This window comes from Scyliorhinus torazame, chromosome 1 (genome assembly GCF_047496885.1).
Source record: "Scyliorhinus torazame isolate Kashiwa2021f chromosome 1, sScyTor2.1, whole genome shotgun sequence".
NCBI lineage: Eukaryota > Metazoa > Chordata > Chondrichthyes > Carcharhiniformes > Scyliorhinidae > Scyliorhinus > Scyliorhinus torazame.
In genome coordinates, this window is record NC_092707.1 from 100,818,652 (window position 1) to 100,830,805 (window position 12,154).

General features: G+C 47.1%; 1 protein-coding gene across 6 annotated transcripts in view; it reads left to right on the forward strand.

Annotated features, from left to right (window-relative positions):
- Positions 1-12,154, forward strand: part of LOC140410498 (uncharacterized) — a 199,608-nt gene that overhangs the window by 96,399 nt on the left and 91,055 nt on the right. For all 6 annotated transcript variants that reach the window (XM_072498645.1, XM_072498672.1, XM_072498682.1 and 3 more), the window contains one exon: positions 8,745-8,835. In XM_072498645.1, coding sequence (XP_072354746.1) covers positions 8,792-8,835 — 44 coding nt within the window. In that variant the 5' untranslated portion in view covers positions 8,745-8,791. The remainder of the gene's footprint in view (positions 1-8,744; positions 8,836-12,154) is intronic.

Genomic DNA, 12,154 nt, shown 5'->3' on the forward strand with positions numbered 1-12,154 from the left:
CTGATCATTCCGAGACGGTGGAGGAATTGAGAGGTAGCAGTCACATAAAGCTGGGTGTCAGCAGCCTACATGTGAAAACTAACATCGTGTTTTGGATGATGTGATTGAGGGGCTGAGGAGAGCAGTGAGGGAGCAGGAAGAGAAACCATTGCAGGTGATTCTCTGGCTGTGATTGGATGGTTAAGAATGGAACCAGGGGAGAGCAGCCCCACCCAGCCCAGCTGGACAACAGTGGAGAGGTGCTGGAGGAGGATGGGGTGGTCAAAATGCGTCAGAGGCTGCAGACAGGTCAAGAAGGATGAGGAAGGAAGGTACTTTAGTTAGGCCGCACTTGGAATATAGTGTTCAATTCTAGTCGTCACATTACCAGAAGGATGTGGAGGCTTTGGAAACGGTAAAAAGATGTTTACCAGGATGTTGCCTGGTATGGAGGGCATTTGCTATGAGGAGAGGTTTAATAAACTCGGTTTGTTCTCACTGGAACGACGGAAGTTGACCAGATAGAAGTCTACAAATTTATGAGGGGTATGGACAGAGTGGATAGTCAGAAGCTTTTTCCCAGGGTGGACGGGTCAATTATTAAGGGACATAGGTTTAAGGTGCGAGGGGAAAAAATTTTAGAGATGTGCGGGGGAAGTTTTTTTACACAGAGGGTAGTGGGTGCCTGGAACTCACTGCCGGAAGAGGTGGTGGAAGCAGGTACAAAGTGACATTTAAGGGGCGTCTTGACAAATACATGAATAATATGGAAATAGAGGGATACGGACCCCTGAAGTGTAGAAGGTTGTAGATTAGATGGGCAGCATGGTCGGCACAGGCCTGGAGGGCCGAAGGGCCTGTTCCTGTGCTGTACATGTCTTTTTTCTTTGTTTGCCTTTGTCATAGTTATATAACATGGTTTAGCTCAGTTGGCTGGACAGCTGGTTTGTAGATGCAGAGCTGAGGCCAACAGCACGGGTTCAATTCCTGTACCGGCTGAGGTTATTCATGAAGGCCTCGCCTTTTCAACCTTGCCCCTCGCCTGAGGTGTGATCCTCAGGTTAAATCACCACCAGCCAGCTCTCCCCATCAAAGGAGATAGCAGCCTATGGTCATCTGGGACTAAGGTGACTTCATTTTACTTTATAACAGTGGCAGGGACGCCGGGAGCGAGTATGTTGAATTGTTTAAGACTTTTAAGGTTTCTGTTGCTTGTGGTGAGATAAGGGGTAAATGTGCAAACTCCACATGGAGAGTGACCCAGGGCCGGGATTGAACTCGAGTCCTCGGCACCATGAGGCAGCAGTGCTAATCACTGCGTCACTGTGCCGCCCCGAGGCAGCAGTGCTAACCACTGCGTCACTGTGCCGCCCTGAGGCAGCAGTGCTAACCACTGCGTCACTGTGCCGCCCTGAGGCAGCAGTGCTAACCACTGCATCACTGTGCTACCCTGAGGCAGCAGTACTAACCACTGCGTCACTGTGCCGCCCTGAGGCAGCAGTGCTAACCACTGCGTCACTGTGCCGCCCATCCATTTCCAATTTCAATGAGCATTAAGGCGAGGGAAAGGATGTGGTGGTTTCCCATTGCCTCCCTCGTGTGCCTAAAGGTAACACAAACCACCCCATGTTATCAGTTTAAACTCTATAGTCCTTATCATTGTTGGCTGCAAGGAATTTGGTCCCAGCCTCGTTCAGGTGCAGCCATCCCAATGCCAAATCACCTTGAGCCAGAATTTTGTGAAATATAATGCTTCCTTCCCATCACTGCTTTAGCCATGTACTTGATGTCCTCATCTGTTTATTACTGTGACAGTTTTCACATGACTTGGGTAATAATCCTGACCAGAAATGTAACTAAACCAGCCACATAAAAACTGTGCTGCAAGTTCCAATAATGCTTGAGGTGGACACTATCCAGGAAAGGGCAGCCCATTTGATTGGCGCCCATCCACCACTTTCAACATTCACTCACTCCACTGCCCGTGCTCGGGGACAGCTGTGTGTGTACCATCTACCTACATGATGCTCTGCAGCAACTCACCAAGGCTCCTTCGGCAGCACATCCCAAAGCCAGGGCTCTCTGCCACCTAGGACAAATGGAGCCGCGTGGAAAAGCTGCCACCTGCAAGGTGCCCGCCAAGTCTCACTATCCTACCATGGGACTATATTGCCAACCTTGGGTCACAGTCCTGGAACAGAACTGTGGGTGTATGTACACCACGTGGACTGCAGCTCACTACTGCTTTCTCTGGGGCAACTGGGAGTGGGCAATAACTATATGCTCTGCCAGCAACATCCATGTCCCGTGAATGAATTTTTTTTTAAAGTAGTTGGTTCAGACATGGTTCACAACAACTGGATCCTCCCCCTCCCTATCAGATTCTATTATTCCAGCCATTTCTAAATGACTCTTACGCTCGCCCAATGTAGGCAATGCACCTTCACAGCATTCAATCCTGACTGTAGAGAATGATATCCGACAACCTTTCTAACTGCACCTACTCCCCATGGGCATCTGCCTTCTCCATGGTCTCTTGGTTGACATTCTGCACACCCTCCCGAAATATTTCTGCTTATTCTGCATAGAAAATGCAGAATATGGGTGGCACGGTAGCACAGTGGTTAGCACAGTTGCTTCACAGCTCCAGGATCCCAGGTTTGATTCCCGGCTTGAGTCACTGTGCGGAGTTTGCACGTTCTCCCTGTGTCTGCGTGGGTTTCCTCCGGGTGCTCCGGTTTCCTCCCACAGTCCAAAGATATGCAGGTTAGATGGATTGGCCATACTAAATTGCCCTTAGTATCCAAAAGGTTTAGGTGGGGTTACAGGGATAGGATGGAAGTGTGGCGTTGGGTAGGGGTGCTCTTTCCAACTCGATGGGCCGAATGGCCTCCTTCTGCATTGTAAACTCTATGAAAATAGGAGCATGGTGCGCACATTCGGCCCTTTCAGCCTGATGCCCTCCCCCCCCCATCCCCATACCCTTTGATCCCCTTCACCCTAACTGCTATATCCAACTCTTTCTTGGAAACATACAATGTTTTGACCTCAACTGCTTCCTGTGGTAACAAATTCCACGGGTTCACCACTGTCTGGGTGACGATATTTCTCCTCATCTCTGTCCTAAATGGTCTACCCAGTATCCTCATTCTGAGACTCCTGGTCCTGGACTCCCCTACAATCGGGAATATCCTTCCTACATTTGCCCTGTCTAAACCTGTTCGGATTTTATGAGGTTCTATGCGATCACTCCTCATTCTTCTAAACTTCAATGAATATGATCCTAACCGATTCAATCTCTCCTTGTACGTCAGTCCTGCCATCCCAGGAATCAGCCTGGTAAACCTTCGCTGCACTCCCTCTAGAGCAAGAACATCCTTCCTCAGATAAGGAGACCAAAACTGCACACATTGTTTCAGGTGTGACCTCACCAAGGTCCTGTAAAATTGCAGCAAGACATCCCTGCTCCTGCGCTTGAATCCTCTCGCTATGAAAGCCAGCATACCATTAGCCTTCTTCACTGTCTGCTGCACCTGCATGCTTACCTTCAGTGACTGGTATACGAGGACTCCCAGACCTTGTTGCACATCCCTCTCCCTCAGTCTATTGCTGTTCAGATAACCAGCCTTCCTGCTTTTATTACCAAAGGGGATAACCTCATTTATTCAAATTATACTGCATCTGCTATGCGCTTTCCCACTCACTCAGCCTGTCCAAATCACACTCTAGCATCTCCACGTCCTCCTCACAGCTCACCCTCCAAACCAGCTTTGTGACGTTTTATCCGCCTCGATATCTCGTACTTTCCAGCTGTTGGACAGGGGCCATGTCTGCTAAATCTTTGACTTACACACAAACTTGTGCAAATAAGCAGTTCAGCAATTCAGAGAAGGTTTACTCAACTCATTCCTGTGATGAGGGGCTTATCTTGTGAAGACAGGGTGGACTGGTTGGGTTTTACACATTGGAGTTTAGAAGAATGAGCGGTGATCTTCTTGAAACTATATAGATCCTGAGGGGACTTGACGTGGTGGATACCGTGAGGATGTTTCCACTTGTGGGGGAAATGAGAACTAGGGCCACACTCGCTCTGACTGTGAGATGTTGCAGGTCCGGGAGGCTTCCAGCGTCCCGGATGGCTTCATCTGCAGAAAGTGCACCCAACTGGAGCTCCTCACAGACCGCATGGTTCGGTTGGAGCAGCAATTGGATGCACTTAGGAGCATGCAGGTGGCGGAAAGCATCATAGATCGCAGTTATATAAATGTGGTCACACCCAAGGTGCAGGCAGAGAAATGGATGACCACCAGAAAGGGCAGGCAGTCAGTGCAGGACTCCCCTGTGGTTGTCCCCCTCTCGAAAAGGTATACCCCTTTGGATACTGTCAGGGGGGATAGCCTATCAGGGGAAAACAGCAGCAGCCAGAGCAGTGGCACCACGGCTGGCTCTGATGTTCAGAAGGGAGGGCCAAAGCGCAGAAGAGCAATAGTAATAGGGGACTCTATAGTCAGGGGCACAGATAGGCGCTTCTGTGGACGTGAAAGAGACTCCAGGATGGTATGTTGCCTCCCTGGTGCCAGGGTCCAGGATGGGTCCAGGATGTCTCCGAATGGGTAGAGGGCATCCTGAAGGGGGAGGGCAAACAGGCAGAGGTCGTTGTACATATTGGTACTAAAAACATAGGCAGGAAGGGGCATGAGGTCCTGCAGCAGGAGTTCAGGGAGCCAGGCAGAAAGTTAAAAGACAGGACCTCTAGGGTTGTAATCTCGGGATTACTCCCTGTGCCACGTGCCAGTGAGGCTAGAAATAGGAAGATAGAGCAGCTAAACACGTGGCTAAACAGCTGGTGTAGGAGGGAGGGTTTCCGTTATCTGGACCACTGGGAGCTCTTCCGGGGCAGGTGTGACCTATATAAGGACGGGTTGCATCTAAACTGGAGAGGCATAAATATCCTGGCCGCGAGGTTTGCTAGTGTCACACGGGAGGGTTTAAACTAGTATGGCAGGGGGGTGGGCACGGGAGCAATAGGTCAGAAGGTGAGAGCATTGAGGGAGAACTAGGGAATAGGGACAGTGGGGCTCTGAGGCAGAGCAGACAGGGAGAAGTTGCTGAACACAGCGGGTCTGGTGGCCTGAAGTGCATATGTTTTAATGCAAGAAGTATTACGGGTAAGGCAGATGAACTTGGAGCTTGGATTAGTACTTGGAACTATGATGTTGTTGCCATTACAGAGACCTGTTGAGGGAAGGGCAGGATTGGCAGCTAAACATTCCAGGATTTAGATGTTTCAGGCGGGATAGAGGGGGATGTAAAAGGGGTGGTGGAGTTGCGCTACTGGTTAGGGAGAATATCACAGCTATACTGCGGGAGGACACCTCAGAGGGCAGTGAGGCTATATGGGTAGAGATCAGGAATAAGAAGGGTGCAGTCACAATGTTGGCCTCCCAACAGCCAGCGGGAGATAGAGGAGCAGATCGGTAGACAGATTTTGGAAAAGAGTAAAAACAACAGGGTTGTGGTGATGGGAGACTTCAACTTCCCCAATATTGACTGGGACTCACTTAGTGCCAGGGGCGGAGTTTGTAAGGAGCATCCAGGAGGGCTTCTTCAAACAATATGTAGACAGTCCAACTAGGGAAGGGGCGGTACTGGACCTGGTATTGGGGAATGAGCCCGGCCAGGTGGTAGGTGTTTCAGTAGGGGAGCATTTCGGGAACAGTGACCACAATTCAGTAAGTTTTAAAGTACTGGTGGACAAGGATAAGAGTGGTCCTAGGATGAATGTGCTAAATTGGGAGAAGGCTAATTATAACAATATTAGGCAGGAACTGAAGAACATAGATTGGGGGCGGATGTTTGAGGGCAAATCAACATCTGACATGTGGGAGGCTTTCAAGTGTCAGTTGAAAGGAATTCAGGACCGGCATGTTCCTGTGAGGAAGAAGGAGAAATACGGCAATTTTCGGGAACCTTGGATAACGAGAGATATTATAGGCCTCGTCAAAAAGGAAAAGGAGGCATTTGTCAGGGCTAAAAGGCTGGGAACAGACGAAGCCTGCGTGGAATATAAGGAAAGTAGGAAGGAACTTAAGCAAGGAGTCAGGAGGGCTAGAAGGGGTCACGAAAAGTCATTGGCAAATAGGGTTAAGGAAAATCCCAAGGCTTTTTACACGTACATAAAAAGCAAGAGTGTAGCCAGGGAAAGGGTTGGCCCATTAAAGGATAGGCAAGGGAATCGATGTGTGGAGCCAGAGGAAATGGGCGAGGTACTAAATGAATACTTTGCATCAGTATTCACCAAAGAGAAGAAATTGGTAGATGTTGAGTCTGGAGAAGGGTGTGTAGATAGCCTGGGTCACATTGAGATCCAAAAAGACGAGGTCTTGGGTGTCTTAAAAAATATTAAGGTAGATAAGTCCCCAGGGCCTGATGGGATCTACCCCAGAGTACTGAAGGAGGCTGGAGAGGAAATTGCTGAGGCCTTGACAGAAATCTTTGGATCCTCACTGTCTTCAGGGGATGTCCCGGAGGACTGGAGAATAGCCAATGTTGTTCCTCTGTTTAAGAAGGGTAGCAAGGATAATCCAGGGAACTACAGGCCGGTGAGCCTTACTTCAGTGGTCGGGAAATTACTGGAGAGAATTCTTCGAGACAGGATCTGCTCCCATTTGGAAGCAAATGGACGTATTAGTGAGAGGCAGCATGGTTTTGTGAAGGGGAGGTCGTGTCTCACTAACTTGATAGAGTTTTTCGAGGAGGTCACTAAGATTATTGATGCAGGTCGGGCAGTGGATGTTGTCTATATGGACTTCAGTAAGGCCTTTGACAAGGTCCCTCATGGTAGACTAGTACAAAAGGTGAAGTCACATGGGATCAGGGGTGAGCTGGCAAGGTGGATACAGAACTGGCTAGGTCATAGAAGGCAGAGAGTAGCAATGGAAGGATGCTTTTCTAATTGGAGGGCTGTGACCAGTGGTGTTCCACAGGGATCAGTGCTGGGACCTTTGCTGTTTGTAGTATATATAAATGATTTGGAGGAAAATGTAACTGGTCTGATTAGTAAGTTTGCAGACGACACAAAGGTTGGTGGAATTGCGGATAGCGATGAGGACTGTCAGAGGATACAGCAGGATTTAGATTGTTTGGAGGCTTGGGCGGAGAGATGGCAGATGGAGTTTAATCCGGACAAATGGGAGGTAATGCATTTTGGAAGGTCTAATGCAGATAGGGAATATACAGTGAATGGTAGAACCCTCAAGAGTATTGAAAGTCAGAGAGATCTAGGAGTACAGGTCCACAGGTCACTGAAAGGGGCAACGCAGGTGGAGAAGGTAGTCAAGAAGGCATACGGCATGCTTGACTTCATTGGCCGGGGCATTGAGTATAAGAATTGGCAAGTCATGTTGCAGCTGTATAGAACCTTAGTTAGGCCACACTTGGAGTATAGTGTTCAATTCTGGTCGCCACACTACCAGAAGGATGTGGAGACTTTAGAGAGGGTGCAGAAGAGATTTACCAGAATGTTGCCTGGTATGGAGGGCATTAGCTATGAGGAGCGGTTGAATAAACTCGGTTTGTTCTCACTGGAACGAAGGAGGTTGAGGGGCGACCTGATAGAGGTCTACACAATTATGAGGGGCATAGACAGAGTGGATAGTCAGAGGCTTTTCCCCAGGGTAGAGGGGTCAATTACTAGGGGGCATAGGTTTAAGGTGAGAGGGGCAAGGTTTAGAGTAGATGTACGAGGCAAGTTTTTTACGCAGAGGGTAGTGGGTGCCTGGAACTCGCTACCGGAGGAGGTGGTGGAAGCAGGGACGGTAGTGACATTTAAGGGGCATCTTGACAAATACATGAATAGGATGGGAATAGAGGGATATGGACCCAGGAAGTGTAGAAGATTGTAGTTTAGTTGGGCAGCATGGTCAGCACGGGCTTGGAGGGCCGAAGGGCCTGTTCCTGTGCTGTACATTTCTTTGTTCTTTGTTGTTCTTTGTTCTAACCTGCACATCTCTTGGGTTGTGGGGGCAAAACACACGCAAACACGGGAAGAATGTGCTAACTCCACATGGACAGTTGCTGTACATTTCTTTGTTCTTTGTTCTTAAATTGCCCCTTAGTTGGAAAAACATTTTTTTTAAAGCAAGGGCAGGGCCTATTACAGGGCCTAAATGTCGATTTGCGAATGTAAACCTGAAGTCCATACACTTGTATTTTCAACATCTGCCGTGTGATCTATCCGATTCCACAGAATCCATGCAGGTTCATGGTGGGCCTGCTTCTTTGGGAAGGCAGGGGGATCCACTTGATTTGGGATGGCGGAGGCCGGGGGGGTGGGATGGGCGGATCTCTGCTGAGCAGCTGGTAGCAGGAGAGCGTTGGAACTGAGTATGAACCAGTCAGCTCTTGACCAGGTCTGTGTCTCTCCATGCCACCAAGAGTTTGTTCAGCCAAGAGTGGTGAAGAGATAACATGAGCCAGAAACCGGAATCGAGGCTGCTCTCCCCAGCCCAAGGTGCTCCCATCATTGGACTTGCTAAGACGAGTTACCAGCACAGTCTAGCCGTTGAACCAGCACAGTCTAGCCGTTGAACCAGCACAGTCTAGCCGTTGAACCAGCATAGTCTAGCCGTTGAACCTGGTCTTTGTCCCTTTTCCCATATAACACTGATTAATAAAGTTCCGAGTGTGGCATTAAATTTAGTACTAAATGTCATACTGTTCTGTAAATGTGCCAGCTATTGACTCTGATTTTTTCTCTCCCTTAGGTGACTGAACCGGGGTTCATGCTGAATGTTAATGAAGAACCCAGTCGATGCTGGTCAACACTGTCCATCATTGGAACCAGCAGCAAAATTGGTTAGTTTTGATCTAATGCTTAGTATCATACTCCGCTTCATTAAACGCAGTTGATTGGCCAGAGTCACAAGTGATAGGTAGGGGCTGGCCAACACTTCTTGGGTTTGAGAAGCCTGTTGAGAGTTTTTAAGGGTGCAACTAATAGGATAGATATAGGGGCAAATGAGCGATGTGATGTGTTGAAACAGTGTCACATGAGATTATTACACAAAATTAGGGATCTGATTTGAGATTCGGGGTAATATACAACATGGAGTGAAGGTTATGGACCAAAGACAGAGTGTAGAATAAATAGGACATTTATGGGTAACCAGGTTGTAACTTTGGAAGGTGGGGTGGCTGCAAGGATTTAGTACTTGAGCCTCCAGCTATTTACAATCTATATTAATGATAAATAAAGGGAGTGATTTGTAACACATCCAAGTTTGCTGATTATGCACAGTTAGGAAGGGATATCAACTATGATGAGAATACAGGTTGCCAGGGATAAACCAGCAGGTTAAGTGAGTGGGCACGAACATGACAGGTGGGAATCTGTGTGTGTGACGTTAGCCGCAAGAAAGGAAAATTACAAAAGCAGAAAAAAATTCAACGTGAGAGACTTGGAAATGTTGATGCCCATCCCCTCAGAGGGGCCCAGATTTCTTTATACCAAGTTGAAATGCAGGTACAGCAAGCAGCTAAGAAAATAAACAGAATGTTTCTTTAATAAGTTTAGAGTATCCAAATCTTTTCTCCAATTAAGGGGCAATTTAGCCAATTAGTAGCCAATCCACTTAACTCTGCACATCTTTGGGTTGTGGGGGCGAAACCCACACAAACACGGGGAGAATGTGAAAACTCCACAAGGACAGTAACCAAGGCTGGGATCGAACCTGGGCCCTCAGTGCGTGAAGCAGCAGTGCTAACCACTGTGCCACTCCCAAATGGAATGTTGGCCTTTATTGCAAAGGGATTAGCGTGTAAGAGTGAAGGAAGTCGCACTGTAGTTACATAGGGTGACAGGAACAGGCCATTCAGCCCAACTCGTCCATGCTAGCGCTTATGTTTCATTTGAGCCTTCTCCCATCTTTCCACATCTAAATCTATCATTGTCACTCTTGTCCCTTCTCTTCCCTGTGCCTATCGAGTTTCCCTTCTCGTGCAGCCACTCCCTGTGATAGCGAGTTCCACAATACCACCACTCTCTGGGTAAAGACGTTTCTCTTGAATTCTCTGCTGGATTTCTTATTAACTATCTTTTATATTGACGGCCTCTGGTTGTGCTCTTCCCCTTTCTCCTTTCGTATCCACTTTACTCCCATCAAAAATTGTCATCATTTTAAAGATCTCTGTTAAGTCATCCCTCAGTCTTTTGTCAAGAGAGAAGCAAACTGGACTGTCGACCCTTTCTGTGCCCACACATTTCAAATATCATCCTTGTAAATCTTGCCTGCACCCTCTCCAGTGCCTCTATGATTTATTCTTTATATGATATGGTGATCAGAGCTGCATGTGGCCTAACCAAGGTTCAATCTAGGTTCAGCGTAACTTTTTTTATTTTACAATTCTGTCGCTCTAAAAACATACCCAGATGCTTGGATTGTTTTTTAAAAAATGTGCTTGCCAACCTGTGGCACAACTTTTAATGATTGATGTCTTTGTAGTCTGAGATCCCTTGTTCCTCTACCTCACCCAGGCATTTGCCTTCCAAGTCATGTGACTCTTTACATGTCTGAGCTGAATTATTGTGCCTCACTTTTACCTGTTTTGAGATGTATTTGCCCATTTTGCAAGTTTATTCATGTCTTCCTGCAATTCATTCCGATTGGCTATCAGCCCAATGTGGTATCATCTGCAAATTTTGAAATTGTGTTTTTGATGCCCTAGTCCAAATTGTTTGTAAACTGTGAACTGCAGTGATTCCCGCACTGATCCATGTGGAACACCACTTCCCACCTTCTGCCGCTTTGAATAATTACCCTCTGCTTTCTTTCTCTCCTGAACCTAACTAGAAATCCATTCTTCCACTGACTCTGCATTCTCTTATTAGTCTTTTCAAAATCCAGATACATTACATCTGCTGTGTTACCCTTGTCTACTCTCTGTTACCTCTTCGATTAATTGATTAAGATTTGGATGAGCAGGATTTCCCCTTTTGAAATACATGCTTGACTATTCATTATTGTGTTTCTCATTTCTAGATACGCTTCTGTTCTCTCTAATAAGGATTCCATTATTTTTCCTACCACCAATGTTAAGCAGATTGATCTATAATTCCTTGGAAAGATTTGTTCCTCCTCTTAACTTTCGGAATTACATTATTAACTATGCACCACTCCTCTGGTGGTACACCTTTTCTAAAATTACATACAAGTAGCAATACCGTTTCTATTTCTTCACTAGATTCTTCCAAAATACGAGGGTGCAATCTATCTGGACTAGAAGCTTTATCCTATTTAAGTTTGTTTAGTGAATTCAATATATCTCTTTTGTATTTTTGAATATACTTATCTCATTGCTCATCTCCTCATTCACACATAGATACATAGAAGATAGGAGCAGGAGGAGGCCTTTTGGCCCTTCGAGTCTGCTCCGCCCTTCATCACGAACATGGCTGATCATCCAACTCAATAGCCTAATCCTGCTTTCTCCCCATAGCCTTTGTTCCCATCCTCCCAAAATGCTATATCTAGCCGCCTCTTGAATATATTCAATGTTTTAGCATCAACTACTTCCTGTGATAATGAAGTCTTACAACACCAGGTTGAAGTGCAACAGGTTTGTTTGGAATCACTAGCTTTCGGAGCACTGCTCCTTCCTCAGGTGAATGAAGAGATAAGTTCCAGAAACATATATATAGGCAAAGTCAAAGATGCAAGACGATACTTTGAAGGTGAGTCTTTGCAGGTAATTAATTCTTTACAGGTCCAAACGGAGCAACTGGAGAGAGGGATAATCACAGGTTAAAGAGGTGTTAATTGTCTCAAGCCAGGACAGTTCTTAGGATTTTGCAAGCCCAGGCCAGATGGTGGGGGGGTGAATATAATGCAACATGAATCCAAGGTCCCGGTTGAGGCCGTACTTATGTGTGCGGAACTTGGCTATCGGCGATTCTGCGTTGTCGCGCGTCCTGCAGGCCGCCTTGGAGAACGCTTACCCGGAGATCAGAGGCTGAATGCCCTTGACTGAGAATGTGTTCCCCGACTGGAAGGGAACATTCCTGCCTGGTGATTGTTGCGCGATGTCCGTTCATCCATTGTCACAGTGTCTGCATGGCCTCACCAATGTACCACGCTTCGGGACATCTTTTCCTGCAGCGTATGAGGTAGATAACGTT